Source organism: Drosophila elegans, unplaced genomic scaffold (assembly GCF_018152505.1).
Source record: "Drosophila elegans isolate 14027-0461.03 unplaced genomic scaffold, ASM1815250v1 contig_208, whole genome shotgun sequence".
Lineage (NCBI taxonomy): Eukaryota > Metazoa > Arthropoda > Insecta > Diptera > Drosophilidae > Drosophila > Drosophila elegans.
In genome coordinates this window covers 7,219,081-7,237,225 of record NW_024545578.1, presented here as the reverse complement: position 1 = coordinate 7,237,225, position 18,145 = coordinate 7,219,081, and the positions used below count along the sequence as shown (strand labels likewise).

The following is an 18,145-nucleotide window of genomic DNA, read 5'->3' as shown; positions in this document are numbered from 1 at the left end:
GAAAATAGCACTGAGGGGCTTGATGGTGCTTATTTTTGAGAGGCCTGTGCTTGATTTGCCTAAAAATATACTTGGCACTGACAGTTCTCAAGAGCTATAAGCAGGGTGCCTTAAGAAACCAAGAGGCTTGGCCCAAAAGCAATATTTTAGCAAAATTTCACCTCACTTAAGTTGAGGGCCGAAAATAGATTTGGGCTGTTTGGTCCCTTTTTGTTGTTGCTTTTTATTTAATTGCGCCCAAAATTGATTTTAATGCGCTATAAATAAAGCCGAATGCCAATTTTGTGTGAACGCATTTTAAGGCAGGCAAGACGGCGACGTCTTAATGAAGTCCTTTGTTTTGACTTTGAGGGGATAAAGTGGGAGGGTATGAAGCTTCGAAAGATGGGGCGTATTAAAAGCTAGGAATCAGGAGGTGTCGACAGCGTTTGGATTTCCCCACTCCCCCTTGAAAAACCATGAACATCTAATTAGAGGCGCAATTGTTGACACCGACTGACGTCAGAGCGGCCAGTGATTTTGTTTTGGCCAAAATGACACAACTCGGAATTCAATTTGGGATGTGATGAGTTGGGTGTTGGGGGTCCATTGTCGCAGACTTGTTAAGCGCTTGTCGCATCCATTTGGCGGCGTATTAACTCATTTCGACTTAATCAAGTTTGTCAACAGATTAATGAATGAGCTTAACTGTTGTCCTGTCGGCGATTGATCCGGAATTTCAAATAGACTTTGAACGTTTATAATTATTCTGGTTAAGTGTTCGGTGAATTGTTAAGAAGAGTCAAACGAATATTTAGCTTAAAAAGGGATTATTGTTTATCTGAAAATATGCAAGGTTTCTTGGAATAATAAATATTTGTTATACTATTTTCAATGACAATATTTTTTAAGCTTCATCTTTAGATTTAACATTTATAAATACGTTTGAAATACATTTAGAAATAAATACAAAAATATAAACGTATTAATAAATAAAATTCACTTTCAAATTAATTTTACTATTTGTTTTCAATTTTTGTAAGCCAAGCAAAATAAAATCTAATAACTTAATTTTAAGTGAATTGTTAATGAGTATTTCATTTTGTTTGGATGAATTGTAGTTTGTAAATTTAAAATACAATTTTGTGAATATACAGCACGTATGCAGAGCATATTTTATAAATGCTTTAGAATTTAATTCCATTGGCTTTTCAATAAGTTTATTGTTATCGCTAAACTCTCATTTTGTAGGATTCCTAGAACGTGTGCATGTCATCTTTGTATCTGACGCTTTTCATCGGAATTACCAGAAGCAAAATTCCCAATCATATCCCTTTCGTATTCCTGTTACATATGTATTTATTAAAACGCAATTTACTTCCCAATAATCGGAAACCATACATATGAAATTCATTTTCTTACTGCGCCATAAAACTATTCGGATGACAGACAAATTTGTCTTCCTTTGTTTACAGAAATTTTGGGTTAAAGGCTTTTGTTTGTTTGCAGATAAATCATGCATTTTAATTTGATTTTTTAGGACAAACTGTGCCAAGGACAAGCTACCCTTTGAGCTTGGGGCTTGTTTATTATGGGTTTGCTATTATGAAAATGGGTTCAACGATACAATGACCTCGAAATGATTGCTTGGGCATGGGACCTCCGGCGTCCTCGGTTTGAAGAACCTTAATAATTGAGGTGTCATCAAAATTTTAAACGTTTTCGTTTGTCACGCCCGCCAAGTGCAACGGTGTCGATTAACGTCACACGGATATGCGCCAGTATGTCAAAACTGTAAGGTCGAGTCCTTCGGCGACTTGATTTTGAGGACTTTGCCTACATCATCGGCAGCACCAAAGCGCCTCTGTTCCCAGGGAACAGTGTGCCGCAGACTGTCACCCAAACAAAAGGAGGCCACGTGCAGGATGGGCTCTCTCTGGCAGGCTCTCTCGTTTTCCCTCTCTCTTGCGGCAGGAGCTTTTGCCTACGTTAACGGTGTCCTTAAGCTTTCGCTAAACCGTTACGAATCGAATCTCCTTGGCCAGTGAAATTCGGTTCATTCCCTTTGTTGTCCCTTCACCTTGAATGCAATTAAAATCAGTTTGTTCTTTTTTATAGTCATGTATATTTTATTTTATTGACAACTAGACTTAAGTGGTAGATTATCTCTGTTCAGTTAGGATCTAAAAATATATAGGCTCTAAACATTTTCGCTAGGTTTTCATTATCATCTACTATACCATTTACATTTCATCATGATATTTCTTTATTTAGAATAATTGGTTTTGTTCTTAAAAAAACTTCGATTTATTGGAGCGTGAATTATTGTAAAATGTTCCTCTATTAGTGTGTTCTTAAAGAATTTAGTTTTTCTCTTTTTCTTTGTATAAATTCGTCAAATTCTGTTTTGGTTTGAATAGTCATTGAAATCAGTGCAAAGAATATATTAAACTAGTTCAAAAGTGCAAAAATCGTTTTTATTTTAAAGTATATTTTTACGGTTCAACTTAGGGCCTCCAAAATTGTATTTTAAAGAGTTACTTTCGAAAGATATGTGAGGGCTTCTAAATAACTTTTGGTTTTACTTTAAGCTAATCTAATTATTTTTCGTTTGTAAACTGAAAGTCCCTAAATTAGCCGAAGACAATTAGATCATCTAGGGTGTATATCGTAGCACATTGATAGGTTTTTGATTTTCGGGGCTTGGCTTTAGGTACACTTATTGGGCCCAGTTCGCAGACTGTTGGCGAACTCAGCTTGGACACATTTATAAAATATGTTCGCTGCTCATTTATATGGTAAACCCCCATATTTCCGTTGTCTCCACTCGAATCTCGGTTTTTCAGGCACTACTCGTACATCACTAGAAATTCCTAAGTATATTGTTCAAGACCCCCAACCAGCTTGCAGCTCTCCCGTGTTATTCCCTTACTCAAACCAAATCAGGTATTTGGTTTCCCATGCATCTAGTACATATGCTGCAGGGTGTAGGGATAGCAGACCGCATAGCTGGGCACTCGGGAATAGAGCCCCGACATGCCCTTCATGTAGACGTACTGCACTGGCGGCCGCAGGATGCTCTGCTGCTTCTTGTCCTTCTTGGCCGCCGGGCCACCGGATGACTTGGAGGAGTGACTGCTGCTGCTGCTGCTGTTGGAGTTGTTCGGAGACAGGGATTTCTTGGGCTGCCGCAGGGGAGTGCTGCTGCAGGACAGGGAACGCATCGAGGCGTTTGCCGTGGGACTGGAGAAGTGCTGCAGCATGCGGCTCACCGAGGAGGAGATGGAAATCCGGCTGAGATGCAGTCCCGGCGATTTGGCTGATGCGGCGGATGCGGATCGGGGTTTGCTGTTCTCGTTCTCGTCGTTGCCCAGCTCCACTTCGTCCTCCGCCTCGTTGCTGCTGCCCTCCTCGCTGGTGTCCTCCTCGAAGTGCAGCTGCGGATGTAGTTGCTCCATGGCGCTACCGGGTCTGTAGACGGCCTCCACATAAATGTGGCCCTGCTGATCGTAGTAATCCAGTCCAGGCGAGTATCTGGAGCAAGCGGAGCCGCTTGAGGTCCGGGAAGTGTGTTCCAGGTCCAGCGAGGAGCCATTGATGGGACACTCGTGGCTGCCACGCTCGTAGCTCAAACTGAACGAGTCCGTGGAGCTGCTCCTGATATCGTCCTGGCTGCTGTACACCGTCTCGTTCTGCTGGTTCTGATGGTGAAAATGACGGCCCAAATGCCTGCTGAGCAGCTGCAGCAAACTCCGGGAGCGCGACAGTTTCTTGGGCCCATTTCTGGGATGACGATGCAGCTTCTCCTTCTGCTGCTGCTTGCCCAGATCCATGGAGGAACTGGCCGCCGAGCTGCCGCTGGAGCTCGACTTGGAGCCATTGTTGGGTGACAGAGTATCCATAGCGAATGTTTCTATAATTTTTCGGATTTATTAACTTCACTTTGTGGCACTGGCACAGTATCTTTCAGTTCTCTTTTTTTTGTGAATTGCGAGTTCTGGCTATCAGTTTTGTTTAGTTGGTTAAGCTTTCAATTGAACGCGAACCGCTGAAGTCTCGATAAAGACTACCAGTGGCAGGCGTTTGGCACCCGCTTTTATACAGCAGCTCAATGTCGTGGCTGCTTCGCATCCTAACCTTCGCCCCACGAGGACATTTCTAAAGGACTTCGGCTCGGTTCGCCAAGTTCGGCTGCTGCTCGGCCTGCCATACTGACACACACAGCGGTGTCGGATGAACAGTGTCCCGTGTGCCGTCGAGAAGGACACACTGCGCTGCCACGAAGAAGGATTCCTTCCTGCTCGGCTGAGGACGGGAAAACCTGTTGCTTTCTACGGACTTTTCCACTCAACGTGACTGCTGATGCTTTCCCTTTGGGCCGGGCCAACAAAGCCAGCTAACAACACTTTGGGCGTCGCTGGTTGCACTTTTGAGTTTTTAGCATTGTTGTGCGTGATTGGGAACGTGATCCGTGCACGTCATTCACCCGTGCGACGGTGTTCCTGATGAACACTACCAGAAAACTGTAGTTAACTTGGGTAGATGCTTGCAAAACGGGCTGCAGAACTTAGCCAAAGCCGTCAGAGCATTGGCTTCTTTAACTAGAATTTACTCACTTGTTAATCCAGCCAAATATATTGCATTTTGCTTGCTTATTCCTTTATTTATAATAAATATATGACATACTTTCGCTAATAGAACATTACTAACTTTAAAATTCTTTAATAATAATAATCAATCCTAACTGATGAACATATCGTTTGTTATTTAAGATGTACGTTAGAGCCATAACACACTGCTTTACCAAAAACAAAATAATAAAAGCATAAAATCCTTCTTGTTTTTAAAATAATACAAATATTTTTTGTATATTTAACAAAAAGGTTATAAAGGTTTTGATGCAGTCTCAACATTATAAATAAAATGACCTACAGATTTTATTTAATAACAGTACAAATTTAGGGTTCACCCTTTGCCTGTTTAGCATCAACTATCAAGACATAACATTTTCAAAAATGTTCCAGTTTTCGTTCAGTGTAGAACCCTTTCACACCTCCACACGAACGAGTTAGGCGCACATTTTATTATTTAACTGAAGACAGGAAAAGACTAGTGTCGGGTCTCAAACATATCCACATGTGTCCAGAGTCACGAGTCGCCAAAAATGAGAAGGGATGAGATGATGGCCAGAAGTGCTCCCTTAATCCCTGCTAGTTGCTGCAATTATGTGCTCAAGCCAACAGGTTGAAACTCATCGATGCTCAAGGTGATTTTGCACGTTTTGCAAACGCATTTCGGTTATGCAGAGCCCCCTGAAGACACAACAGCTATAAATAAAGAAGACACCGCCGAGAGATTATCATAATCAGCAGATCGAAAAGGTCGTAGCTTAAAATACTTTGGCTGAAACCATATTACAACCACTACCACTTTGTTGCATCCTGGGTACTAACATATATTAAGCTTTCTGTGCACACCAATCAAAGGGTTTTTGTGACAGGAAATCGAACATCCAGAATTTCAAGCACTGGGTCACCAGGTCTCCTGGGGATATGTCACGTACTCTACTCTACTCAACCAGAAGGCCATCTCCCACTATATTTGCATGTATCAACCTCAACGGAACGGAAATATAAGGCTTAACAGTGCGTGCCGAGGAAAATAGTGAAAAGTCTTTTGTATTGCAGGATTTTCTCATCTATTTGCTGTGGCTTTTGGCTTTTACTCGCAATCAGAGCAGAAACGAGGATAGCGACAGGGCGCCGATGCCGACATCGAGGGCGCCATAGCGGTTCGCATACGGGTAGGGGTATCCGTAGGGCCCGGGCCCGTTGTGGTAGTAGCCTCCGCCCGGATAGGGTCCTCCGCCGTAGTAGTAGGGTCCCGGCTGCGGTCCCAGGTACGGCTGATGATAGCTGACACCGAAGGAGACCACCGGTTTGGCCTTGGCGCAGGTGGTGGCCACCACTAGAAGTACTGCTAGCTGCAACGGGAGGAGCGGAATTTAGGATGGGAGTTCTGTGCAATAAAATTGGTCGCCTACCCAAAGATAATTGCGCATTTTGTCTACAGCCTGCCAACTACGTCGTCCAGTGTCGTTTTTACTTTGAGCTCCGCTCTGCATTCCCAAAGACCTTTTATATCCCCCAGGTTGGGGGCCTTGAGTCCGCAGAACGGAGCCCACAGCCCAAAGCCTGTTTTCACATTGGGTAAACAACTTGATGGGGGTCCACTCCCTGCAGCCCGTTCTAAATTCTGTTCATTATTTTACCAGCAGCATGACGAAAAAAAATGTAAAGTACTAAGAGTTACTGAAACTCTAGTCAAAACTAAATATTGGGTATTGTTGCAGCAAAAAGATTTTCGCAAGAAATATAAGTATAAACTTGCTGCGACGGGATATTAATTAAATTAAATTAAATTTAGTTTAAAATGTATATTAATATTAAATTTAAGAAAAGGTTAAGCCTTTAAAAGCTATTCTTGCAGTGTTTTTACTTTTCCTGTGCAATGTAAGTTTGTTGTTCACATAGATTTGCCTGCCTGGTCGACTGCGATTTCTTTAGCCATTAATTGGACATTGTAAAACCTTGAACTTGCAGATGCCGATGCAGATGCTGATAATATACCTCCAGCTCTTTCTGCAGTAACAGGTTTTCCTGTCTGCCACTCCAGGCAGATGATGGGCTCCAGTAAACAGATATTCTGGCCACCTTCCCTTCCAACCAATCAGAGGTTTCAGTTGACCACAAGAGCAACTTCTAATTAGCTTTGCATAATGAACACGAGCTAAGTCTGGTCTCGTAATCATCAATCATTTCTATGGATCGCCAGTGAAATACGCTGCAATTATTTGAAGATAATGCTTTATATGCCTTTATAGCCACTCGGAAAAAATACATATTTTAAGCGAGTGTACAAAATAACGATTATTAAAATCTTTTTTCTTTTATTTTGCTAGTTAAAATAAGTTAAAATGTTTTTCCTTGTTTAAGTTTCTTAAAAATTATAAGTTTTTCTTATATACGTTTATAATTAACTTTAATTTGCTTTTTATTTAATTCTTATATGTGGTGCTTTATCGCTTTGTTGAGCAATGCATCATATTTTTGGCATATTTTATCATTTTTTTAATAAAAATACACTTATTGGAAATGCTTTAAAAACACATAAATAAATCTTTTTTTTTAGCCATTCTGTTATTTTTAAAGGCAAAACCAAAATATAGAGTATTTCAAAACATTTCCGTAAAATAAAGCGATATTATCAAATGGTATTATATCTATTTCCTTTATGATTCAACTACCTTTACTGGTCAAATTGTGTTATGCAAATGAAATTAAATAATTGTTTATTTATAGTGTGCGACAAAGCATATCAAGCCCAACTTCCAAGAACATAGAAATATCGTCAAAGCTGCTTAAGTGTTCATTATAAGCCCACGAAAAATGCCTACAGAGTATCAGTTGCCGCCGAGCAATCAAATGTTAATTAATGTGGGCGATTCGATTAGGATTTGGTTTCCGTCCCATGCATTTGCGTATGTTCCATTGGTGACGGCCATGTGACAGCCTAAAGTCACGTTCTCAAGTTCATTTGAAAATCCGTAAAGCAAGCAGCAAAGTGCAAGAATTGCGGCAGCAACCTGTAAGGCGTTACTTTCCACACAGTTTACTCCTCGGTCACATTGCACTATGCGTTGGATGCTACGCTGCTACGGCTTCTTTTTGCTCCGGTGACGTACGACGACGTGTAAATCTGTGTAAATTTAGACAAGCCTCCCGGAGCATAGGTGAATAACTGAGGGCAAGGACGGGGCCATTCGATATAGCCAGCCATGGTCGGGGCATTATAACTGAACAATAGGAGGCCGAGTTCAACAGACAACGGGTGAGCCAGGTCACTTGGTTTTTGAGGGAAGTTGGGATGTAGGGAAGTTGTTTTCACAGACAGCTCAAAACAATGGCGTTTATCCAGTGGTGAACCCCTTCGATGAGGAGTGGTCGAACTTTATTCAAATTTCACGTGGTTACAATCGGCGTGATTATCACCTACGAAGGTTTGATGCTCTCCACCATCTAGTAGAAATACTCATAGGTCAGGGGCTTGTATTCGCTGCGATATTGCTGCTGGAACGAGTTGGGGGTCTCCACGCTGTGATACAGATGCGATTCGGCGGCTGCCGGGGCAATCAATCGGGAATAGGCCAAGGGCAGGACGGAAGAGGTCCTGGCAAAGGTGCCAGGATAATACCCATAAGTTGGGGTGTAGTAGTACACCTCGTGACCCAAGGCCAGGCCAAGCAAACAGGCGAAGATTAGCTGGTTAACGAAATAGTCATTACAAATAGTTAGATCACAATTGGTTACCGATCTCACCAGCTTCATTTCTTTTGTTGCAGTTCCTTGGAGATCACCTATCCAACTGAATACCCATTCCTCGCCGTTCCCAGCTTTTATAGCTGCCCACTGCCAGTCAGACCTTCACTTTGGCCGGTGGCCAAGGTCAAAGGCATTTGCCCAGAAGGCGGCAAATGAAAGAAGCCCTTAACTCCTTTTGAATGGGCCAGTTGCAATTGCAATTGCCAGCGGAACTCGTTCCCTGCCACTCAGAACCCAGATGCGAATCGGATGGTCGTGAGTCCACTGACAAGGCGTTGAATCCAGCAATGCCGCTTGGGTTCTTGCAAAGGAGCACCCAGCCGCCTTCACTTATTTCGCACCAAAGCGTTCATCGCACTCAAAAAATCAAAAAAAAATACATTTACGATTTTGATATATTGGTTTCAAAAATAAATTTTTAATTTATTATAGACCTGATGTTAGAAAATCTTAATAGTCTAGTTATAAACTTATTTTTCTAATTGATACTCTTAAGCTTATATTAAATAAAAATTTAAATCTTGAATTAATTAAATCAAACCTTTTCACTAAAACTAGAATTCATTTAACCATAACTACTTGAAGTTAAAAATTTGTATGGGCTTTTACTTCCTTTATTATAAGTAAAAAAGAAAACTAAGATACATTAAATCATTTATAGATTGAACTTTTTCATTGATTAAGTATACAATTACAATATGTGTATGAGTAAGTAAGAGTTTTAGGTAAGATGATTACAAGTTTTTTGATTGCTTTATTATAAGTCAATTAAAACCCCTAAACGACTAAAAGAAATTTTTAACATTTTCATTTAAACTTAAATTGAATTTCCCTCAATAACTAACAACTAAAATTGATTTGAGGATTGTAGTTGATTTATAGTAAATTAAAGAAGAACTGATTAAACACGAAATACCTTTACCAAAGGCAAGAATTTCTTTATAAGTATGAATTAAATAGTTGAATACATACAATCTAACAGAGTGGCCAACCTGTTGAGCTTCCACCTCTTAATGGCTTTCCTCGAAGTGTATTTTCTATTTGTTGGTCTTCGCTAAGTCGCAAATGTTCGCAGCTCTTTGCCGTTTGTTTACTTCCTTTGATTTGCTCTGGGACCGAAAATAAACAATTAAGTGCGTCCGGAATTGAGACGCACTTCCGGAGTTTTCCCGCCTTCTGCGAGGAGGCTCTCAAGGTCAGGGTGGAAAAATAGAAAAAGTTTCCCTTTGTCTTGGCAGCAATGAAAACAAACTCCCACGCCGAAATCAATTAAATGAGTTTATTGTTTATTGTTCGTATTATGTATAATTCTAGTAAATGTTTTTGCTATTTTGTATTTTTGTGGGTTGTTGATTTGTTTTTCACCGGATATATTGCGTAGTTCAAGCCGGTATTTTTTTTTATTTTTTGGGTTCTGCGGTGCGTATTTGGCCATCTCACAATCGCATTTGTGGTGCAGTGTTTCAGTGGGTGGGCAAGTGCACAGTCACTCAACTGAGCTGGGAAATGTGAGCACTTCGCGTTCGCTTGGATTTCAAAGAGACTTTTAGGGTTTTGTGTATCGGACCAAGGTCGAGCAATTGCTGTGGCTTCTTGCCTTCTGGGCCGCGTTATATAAGGCCGCAGCGCGTTCAAGCAGCCATCAAACCATCTTTTGGCAGCTCCTCAACGAGTTCAAGAAGTTTTGCAGTAATCAAAACCCTTTCAAAATGTTCAAGCTGGTAAGGATTTTCTGGCCTCGGGCTGAAAGGAGTTAATTAAGTGACCAACTTTTTACCGACACCCCCTCTTTCAGTTCGTTTTCCTCGCCTTTTGCCTGGCTTTGAGCTGTGCCGCTCCCGGTTTGCTGCACTCGTCGCCCATCCTGACCAGCTCGTACCACAGTCTGCCCTCGGTGCGAGTGATCCAGCCCATCTGGACCACCTCGCACAGCGTTGTGCACCCCATCAGCTACGGTGGCTATGGGCATGGTCATGGATACGGTTATGCCCATGGTCATGGCCATGGTCATGGCTGGATCTAGGAGAACTCGCCTCACAAATGGGCATCCTCAAGCAGCCGACAGAGCAACTGTCGCCCGCAGCTATTCCCTGGAGTTTAGCCACTTCTTTGACGGACATGCCTCGAATAAAGTTCTGAAATTGGTTTGAAATTTATGTGTCATAATTTGTTTCTTTTGGGGAGGGATATCGTGAGGGCTATTTAAGCCTCTGTTGTTGTCTTACTTTGCCTTAGTTATCGTTCAGATTTACTCGAGAAATGTTTGCCGTAAGTACACCCAACAAAAAATTATCGTACAAACTAAGTGTTGGTAAATGAATTATAAACCATTGGGTATAAGAAATTTCTCAATAAGATGGGTATTGAATTAGTACCACAAAAGTATAAAAAAAAAGTTATGTGGTTCAAGCCAAAGGCTCTGTATAAAAATAAAACCAAAAAGTATAGGGGCTATATTATTTAGCAGTGAATAAATAAACTTTCAGTTTTTTTTGCTGTGCACTTAAAAATAGTCGGTCTTTAATAAGAATAGTCGGTCCTTAATATTATATTATAATTTTTCAGCAAGAAAACCAGAATGTTTAATTTATTAAGAATTGGGTGTAAAAAACTTGAAAGGGTCTCTTTAAGCTTGTTATAAAAATAAATTAATTAATATATTTTGGCAATGCCCTTGTATATTTTCTTGTAATCCATGCCCTATTTGTTTGTTGATTTTAGCAGTATATTGCCATTTGGTTACTTTCATTGAATGTGGTATGGTGTCAACCAATGTATATCCTGCTACCAACTCAAGTAGCTCGAAGTTTGGAATTGAACGAGGAAACTCTATTCCAGGAACCAATTGAAGCCATTGCTTTAATGGAAGATCCCGCCAAAGTATACACACCCCACGACTTTTTCGGTGAAGTCCACAAATTCATTATCGGCGTTCAACAGTTTGTGCAGCATCCGCCGACTTCACTGTACAGTGCGTTCAACCAACTGCAGAGCAATGTCAAAAACAATCACCAGAAACAGAAGCCCGTGAAATACAAGGTGGTTCTTGACCCCTCTGGAAACATTTCATTCACCTTGGGCTGGTCAGCCAACTTGCAGGTGTTCAATAGAATCGGTTTCACTAAGAGTCGCAGTCTTGTGAACTACAATGCATGGTCTAAGGGTTAACACACCGAATGGCCAAATCAATACGAAAATGTTAACATACTTCTGGGCTGGCAGCATGACATTACAATTAAAATTAAACTGCAATTTATATAATACAAAATAAATGCAAACCCAATTGTTCGAAACGGGTTCTGGTTCTGTTTGTGATTTGTCGCTGATTACGTATACGCCACGGTATCTAATTTTAAACGCCGCACGTTGCACTGTCTAAACGTTGTGTGTTGTATCCGGTTTGGAAATGGCTGCACGCCTGGCAACATGTGTACGGGCCACGGATAATTATACTTCCATATTATTAGTTTGCCGGCTATATTCATACTAATTGTGTTTAATTAGCTGGCTATTGTGGTCGAATATTGGTCACGATTATCTAAAAAATATTATATTATTAACAAATACAATTACTTTAGCCATTTAATATTGACATTTCAAAAGTAATAAGGCTTTAACAATTTTGGTATGTTCTACCGAAAATGTTAGTTATGTTAATGACCAATTAATAATAAAATAATTACACTAATGCACTGAAAAAATGTTGCTTTGGTATATATTTTTGATAATGATTTAAAAAAATAAAAATAATGCCAATCAATAGTAAAATTAAATTATTGTATCACCAACATGCTATTTGCTATTGGTTAAATATCAAATTAATAAAACAATTGTTTTAAATATTATTCACTTATTATCGTAAGCTAAAAAAATTATTTAAAGCAGTTTTTACATAAGTTTAATCGCATTTCTTTTCAAGAAATAAATTTGTGTAAAAATGTCTGTTGATGACGTTTTTGCAGCTCCCACTTCTTCCCCCGAACAAAATCCCTTTGTTTTTTACAGATTTAAAGACAAATGATTTCGTTTGTTTGCGAGTTTATTCAAATTTCATTGCAAGTGTCCATCTATTTTGCTCCGACGTCGACGATTTGTCCCGAAATCTACTTCTTCAGGAGGAGGGGAGCGGTGTAGGCGGCGGCGTACGGAGATGTGTAGGCGGCGGCGTAGGGAGCGGCGTAGGAGGCGGTGTAGGCGGCGGTGTAGGGGGCGGCATAGGCGGCGGAGTACGGGGAGGCCACATAGGGAGACGCCACATAAGGAGACGCCACGTACGGAGAGGCCACGTAGGGGGCGGAGTAGGCCAGAGGAGCCACGATTCCGGGCTTGGCGGCCACACAGGCAAACAGAGCGAAGATTGCGACAGCGACGAACTTGAACATCTTGGTAGGATTGTTTATTTGGTTTTACTTGTCGGATTGAACAAATGCAACTGATGTCTGAAACAGTCCAGAGTCGTGGCTTTTATAGCCCCACAACCGAATGCCTGGCGGCGACCTTGCAAGGTCTCTGGCCGAAAAACTAAACTATGTATGTTGCTTAGGCCGGTCACGTAATACGCGCTGTTGGCTTAAGCGAACGCATTTAGGTACGACAACGAGTACTTTGGCTAATTAAATGATGGGCCAAGAAATATAACTGCTAGGCTAAAGTGCCAAGGCTAATTGTGGGTGGTGGTTCGGGTATAAAAAGGGCTGTTCATCCAGCAGTTGTCATCAGTTTCGTTTGCCAGCAAATCAAAACAAGTCAATCCACCAAGATGTTCAAGTTCTTCGCCGTCGCCCTCTTCGCTCTGATTGCCTGTGTGGCTGGAAAGCCCGGAATCGTGGCTCCTCTGGCCTACTCCGCTCCTCTGGTGGCTGCTGCTCCGGCGGCTGCTGTCTACAGCCGGGAATACCATGGAAACTTCGCGGCTCCCTACGTGGCATCGCCCTATGTGGCCTCTCCCTATGTGGCTTCTCCTTATGTGGCGTCTCCATATGTTGCATCTCCCTATGTTGCATCTCCCTATGTGGCTGCTCCCTACACCGCTCCCCTGCTGCTAAAGAAGTAAAAAGAATGATTAAGGCTTAACTGGAAACGAAAGGACAACAGGAACCGACATAAAGAAAAAAATAAGGGAATAAAGATATTATACAAATTGAAAAAAATTGTTTCTTTTGCAATAACATTTTATTTCAGGAAAGCTTAAAAAAAATTTTATAAGTTTTAAGCTATGTTTGACTGCCAAATTAATGGATCAAATTTACTTATTTGATTTATTATCATTAAAAAGAAGTTGTAAACTGCAATTAAAACGATACTAAAAACGTTGGTAGACATAGGAAAATTCAAAAAAGCCTTATAGTTGTTTATATTTTACTGATCTGTCACTTGTTTTTTCAAGGCCCTTAGTTATCAGAACTCGGAGGCATACAGGAAGTCTGATCTCTGGTGCAACGTCGCTTTACAAAAAATATGCAAGTATTTCTCCTCTTCCCTAACTGATTTCTTATCAATTTCTTTTCCGCATTTTGCATTGCAGTGTTTAACTAAGAAAAATATGTTTATTTAAAGATCATGGGCAGCAAGAACTTAATTATACATACATGTTACGTCTTATGTTTCTTATTTAAATGTACAATTTTTTAATCACGAAATTTAGTTTTAGATATATTTATTATTTACTTGTTTCAAGTTTTTAATCAGTTTTATCATTTATTTGGCAAATAATGCGGCTAGGATTAATTTCACATATATTTGGGATTTAAACAGCTTTGCTTATTATATACCGATTTAGGAAGCATTATATTTGAGGTTTCGGGTGATTACGATATATCAGCACTGCCCAGGGTAAGGTTAGCTTCCATGGTGGCATTAGAGTGAAAGACAATGCTGCTGCGATCGAATCGACCAGATCGACCATTTTTCAGATACCTGAGCGCTACAAGCGCCACCACGCCCACCAGTACCAGACCGCCCACTATGTAGGCGAACACCTGCATAAATGCCAGATGAAGTTCCAGATTCTTCGAATGCGATCCGAGTATATCCAGCTGCCTCGTCAACATCTGGCTCTGGGTCTCCAGAAAGGACTCCTTGGCGCTGAAGGAGGCATTTAACGTCAGTTGGGATTGACTGATGCAGGATACATCTCGGATGTGTGGAGTCTCCTCCAGATTGCTGTCCGGTTCGATATTCAGCACCACCGATTCTGCCAGCGAGGGCGAAATGAGCAGGTGGTGCAGATAGGAGCAATTGAAGCGGTTCCTCGAAACTCCCAATTTCTGAAGCTGGGGAAAGGCGTCCGAAAAGGTACGATTTCCTCGCAGCTCAGTCATTCCATTGCCGTCAATCAGGAACTTTTTCAGATTAGTCAAATACGGCACAAACATATCCAGATTGAGGCTGGTCAAGTTGTTGAACGATAGATCCAGTTCCTCCAAGTACTTTTGCTTCGAAAACATTCCAAACTTGAGCTCTCGAATGCCAGTTCCTCGCAGATTCAATCCCCTAAGTCTCTTTAGCTGCGAAAATGTGCTGATATTGAGTGGACCAATGGGATTATACGACACATCCAGATATAGCAAGTAAGTGATATTTGTGATGTTGGATATGCTGGTCAATCTGTTGGCACTCAAATCCAACGTTTCGATATGCAAGCTCTGGTAAAGATAAAGCTCCGAAATCTGATTGTGACTGGCGCGAACAAATCGCGTTGCATTAATGGTCAAACTCGTCAGATTGTTATTATCCAAGTGCAGCTGATGCACTATATTTTTCTCCGTCAACTGGAAACTTTTCAACTCATTGTATGACAACACTAGATTCTCCAAGCTAGCAGCATCGGCAAAAGTATCCGGATGGATGGAAACCAGTTGGTTGTTGCACAAATTCACCTCCTTGATGCGCCGCATATTGCGGAAAATCTCCGGTTGAATGCTGGTCAGTAGATTTCCCTCGAAGGATACTTTCTCCAAGTACATATTATCCTTGAAAATGTCGCTGTCCAGCTCCTTCAACAGATTGCCGGTGAGAAAAATCTGACTTATGGCATGCAGGCCACAGAAAGCATTCACGCTCAGCGTAGAAATTTGGTTGTAGGACAGATCCAAACGCATCAGGACATTGGCTCCAATGAAAACAGAGGTCTGAATGGAGGTCAGATTGTTGTAGGCCAGATTCAAATAGGTCAGATTGCTGGCCGCACTGAAGGCATTCCTGGTGAGCTCCAAAATATTCGTATTCGAGACGTCCAGGGTCTTCAGATACGGAAACGTTTCGAACAGATGGAAGGGCATATATAACAGCGTCGATTCGTAGAACTTCATGAACTTGACCATATTGCCGGGGGGTATATTTTTGATCACGATATTCTGACTATGAGTGACCGTGAATCCGGTGACTGTGCAAAAAGCCTCGTTCACGTCCATAAATCCCATGGAATCGTATTCGTCGCATCCTAAGGGTATATCTCCACCATTGGCCCTACTATCCGATATCGTTAGAATAAGGATAAGGATCACGACGAGGATCCTGCGCGTTTTATTCATCTTCTTAACGAACCGCTCTCCTTCAATTAATATTGCAAACTGCCTGAATGCAATTTCGCCGACTGCACTCCAGCCTCCAATCAATTATGTATTTAAATGTGTGCATATATTCGACTTTATCTGGCTCCCTTCAAGATTGTCAGCTTTCAGTAGTCCAGCGCCGTATAGTGATAAAAATTGTCGGTCTGCACTTTGTTTTGTTTATACTCTTATAATGGGTAATATCATCGCGGTATGTTATTTTTTTAATATTAAGACAATGAGCAAACTTTACGTTTCAGTTAATGTGTAACAACATCATTATCTTAAAATTAAAAAAATAACAGACCGATCTGATATTACCTAATTTACAAAACAGGACAAACGAGCAAAACTCAATTACTATTATAAGTCAAAACTCGGATTTATCTGAAAATATCGAATGCTTAAATAGGAAACTATTGCAAATCTTATAAATTTGTTGGATACTACTTATATATATGGTGGATATCTATAATATATTTTTTGTGAATATTTGGATTTGTTTTTTAGCCGCAAAATTAATGTAAATACGTAGTAGATTCAGGTTAACACTAATAAGCCTTTGAGTAACGGAAGCTAAACTTATAGATCTCCGATTGCCACATTACAGATTGATTTGATTGTGTAAAGGGTATGTGTTTGCTCATCCTCGGCACATAACAGTGCCCTTTTTAGCCCTTCTATCTGTCTGGTTTCGTTTTATCCACCAGAGATATATGACCATGCTTCGATTCCGAGTGGCTGGTAAGTTGAGCTTGACTCTTATTAAAAGCTGTCTGCTAACTATAGTCGCACTGATAGCTTTCGACGAATCCCTCGCAATTGCATCTCTATCTGACCAGTTGGTTTAATGACCTCCCCGAGCGCGTAACTGCCTTTTTTGGGCAGTGGGCGGGATTGAGCCGTTGCATCAGTAAGGCAGATTCGATTTTGGCAACAGTGGCGGAGGATCTGGGCGTGGGTTTCTGGGTCTCGATTGCATAAAGTCGATTGCATTCGGGGTGCGTGGAACGTAACCCTGTAACACTCCACTCGCAATCGGATTAGAGCGGGACATCGCATCGCATCGCATCGCATCATTGATTACCGGCCAACTCTTGGCACAAGAGGTTACTCATCGGCAATTAGCTTTGTCTGGTGGCATCAATCACATCGGGCTACTGGTTGTTACCTTCGCGGCGACAACGTTTATGGGCCCACAATGCGGACGTGCCCGAAATAATGGATGGGTATGGGTTCGAATTCCGATTTGGACTCGGATTTGGATCGACCTCCCCGGCGGTGGGCACGTAGCCAAACGGCAAATTGAGCCACTCAAAGGCCGCTCTGCATTCCCATGCAGGCGGTATATAGAATCATTCGCCCGATTACCGTGTGTGCCCAGAAATTCAAGCATCCCCTTGGAGTTCCAGTTCCCGGGGGCTATAAAAGTTGCCTGTCCAAGCGAATCAAGTCATAGTCCAATTTGCTAGCTCAAATCAAACTAAGCCAATATGTTCAAGCTGGTAGGTGTTTATTTTGTATTTCTTATAATTGATTGGCTCTTAACTGGTTACTTTTGTGTTGCAGACTGCCCTCGTTGTCCTGTGCGCCCTGGTGGCCTCCTCCGTGGCTGAGCCCAAGCCCGCCGTCTTGGCCGCCGCTCCAGTGGTTGCAGCTGCTCCTGCGGGAGTCGTCACTGCAACCAGTTCGCAGTATGTGGCCCGCAACTTCAATGGAATTGCCGCTGCTCCAGTTGTTGCTGCCGCTTATACCGCTCCAGTTGCCGCTGCCTATACCGCTCCTGTTGCTGGCGCTTATACCGCTCCAGTTGCTGCCGCTTATACCGCTCCAGTTGCCGCTGCCTACTCGGCTTATCCCTATGCCGCCTACCCATACTCCGCCGGCTACACCACTGTTTTGTAAGAAAGATTAGCAAGGACTCAAAACAGATTCGAAATGGACTAACAATAGACCCAAATGGAAATAAAAAGCAAAAAAACTAAATCTTAAAAACATTTTTCCTGGGAAGGGTATGGTGGTTCTCAAATTTTGAAAGTTCTATTAGTCTTCAGCGGCTTCTTGGATTCATATGGATTATAAAAACAGACATTTTAAAAGTTATGGATTTTTTAAAGAGCATTTAATGTATTTACTTTTTAAATTAAAATAATGGCCGCAAATATTCGTAAATATGGCCCAATCCTTTTTTAGCTTTTGTTTACAGCGAATAATCAATAGCTTAATAAATAA

General features: G+C 41.4%; 9 protein-coding genes across 9 annotated transcripts; 4 read left to right on the top strand and 5 right to left on the bottom strand.

Annotated features, from left to right (window-relative positions):
* Positions 1-2,204: 2,204 nt before the first annotated feature.
* LOC108145759 lies at positions 2,205-3,881 on the bottom strand. The gene has a single exon (XM_017271326.1). It carries the CDS (start codon positions 3,879-3,881, stop codon positions 2,946-2,948), a length of 936 nt encoding a protein of 311 aa, XP_017126815.1. The 3' UTR covers positions 2,205-2,945.
* A 1,821-nt stretch (positions 3,882-5,702) lies between these two features.
* On the bottom strand, positions 5,703-6,058 carry LOC108145810. Its single transcript, XM_017271400.2, has 2 exons — positions 6,023-6,058; positions 5,703-5,962 (listed from the first exon to the last, which is right to left on the bottom strand). The coding sequence occupies exons 1-2, from the start codon at positions 6,038-6,040 to the stop codon at positions 5,711-5,713; spliced, it is 270 nt and encodes an 89-aa protein (XP_017126889.1). The 5' UTR covers positions 6,041-6,058; the 3' UTR covers positions 5,703-5,710.
* Positions 6,059-8,057: 1,999 nt separating this feature from the next.
* LOC108145634 lies at positions 8,058-8,366 on the bottom strand. Its single transcript, XM_041708495.1, has one exon. It carries the CDS (start codon positions 8,364-8,366, stop codon positions 8,058-8,060), a length of 309 nt encoding a protein of 102 aa, XP_041564429.1.
* Positions 8,367-10,025: 1,659 nt separating this feature from the next.
* Positions 10,026-10,516, top strand: LOC108145633 (homeobox protein caupolican). The gene is made up of 2 exons (XM_041708358.1): positions 10,026-10,081; positions 10,156-10,516. Exons 1-2 carry the CDS (start codon positions 10,070-10,072, stop codon positions 10,381-10,383), a joined length of 240 nt encoding a protein of 79 aa, XP_041564292.1. The 5' UTR covers positions 10,026-10,069; the 3' UTR covers positions 10,384-10,516.
* A 103-nt stretch (positions 10,517-10,619) lies between these two features.
* On the top strand, positions 10,620-11,528 carry LOC108145632. Its single transcript, XM_017271168.1, has 2 exons — positions 10,620-10,628; positions 11,082-11,528. Exons 1-2 carry the CDS (start codon positions 10,620-10,622, stop codon positions 11,526-11,528), a joined length of 456 nt encoding a protein of 151 aa, XP_017126657.1.
* An 853-nt stretch (positions 11,529-12,381) lies between these two features.
* Positions 12,382-12,788, bottom strand: LOC108145766 (vitelline membrane protein Vm26Ab). The gene has a single exon (XM_017271335.1). The coding sequence runs from the start codon at positions 12,740-12,742 to the stop codon at positions 12,464-12,466; it is 279 nt and encodes a 92-aa protein (XP_017126824.1). The 5' UTR covers positions 12,743-12,788; the 3' UTR covers positions 12,382-12,463.
* Positions 12,789-13,067: 279 nt separating this feature from the next.
* On the top strand, positions 13,068-13,510 carry LOC108145770. Its single transcript, XM_017271339.1, has one exon. The coding sequence runs from the start codon at positions 13,120-13,122 to the stop codon at positions 13,411-13,413; it is 294 nt and encodes a 97-aa protein (XP_017126828.1). The 5' UTR covers positions 13,068-13,119; the 3' UTR covers positions 13,414-13,510.
* A 376-nt stretch (positions 13,511-13,886) lies between these two features.
* On the bottom strand, positions 13,887-15,927 carry LOC108145715 (protein artichoke). The gene has a single exon (XM_017271276.2). The coding sequence runs from the start codon at positions 15,890-15,892 to the stop codon at positions 14,168-14,170; it is 1,725 nt and encodes a 574-aa protein (XP_017126765.1). The 5' UTR covers positions 15,893-15,927; the 3' UTR covers positions 13,887-14,167.
* Positions 15,928-17,313: 1,386 nt separating this feature from the next.
* On the top strand, positions 17,314-17,899 carry LOC108145772 (vitelline membrane protein Vm26Ab). The gene is made up of 2 exons (XM_017271342.1): positions 17,314-17,418; positions 17,483-17,899. The coding sequence occupies exons 1-2, from the start codon at positions 17,407-17,409 to the stop codon at positions 17,816-17,818; spliced, it is 348 nt and encodes a 115-aa protein (XP_017126831.1). The 5' UTR covers positions 17,314-17,406; the 3' UTR covers positions 17,819-17,899.
* The last annotated feature ends 246 nt before the right edge of the window (positions 17,900-18,145 follow it).

Coding starts and splice junctions, on each gene's coding strand:
- LOC108145766 (XM_017271335.1), bottom strand. CDS start 12,742: ATGTTCAAGTTCGTCGCTGTCGCAATCTTCGCTCTGTTTGCCTGTGTG.
- LOC108145715 (XM_017271276.2), bottom strand. CDS start 15,892: ATGAATAAAACGCGCAGGATCCTCGTCGTGATCCTTATCCTTATTCTA.
- LOC108145634 (XM_041708495.1), bottom strand. CDS start 8,366: ATGAAGCTGGTGAGATCGGTAACCAATTGTGATCTAACTATTTGTAAT.
- LOC108145770 (XM_017271339.1), top strand. CDS start 13,120: ATGTTCAAGTTCTTCGCCGTCGCCCTCTTCGCTCTGATTGCCTGTGTG.
- LOC108145759 (XM_017271326.1), bottom strand. CDS start 3,881: ATGGATACTCTGTCACCCAACAATGGCTCCAAGTCGAGCTCCAGCGGC.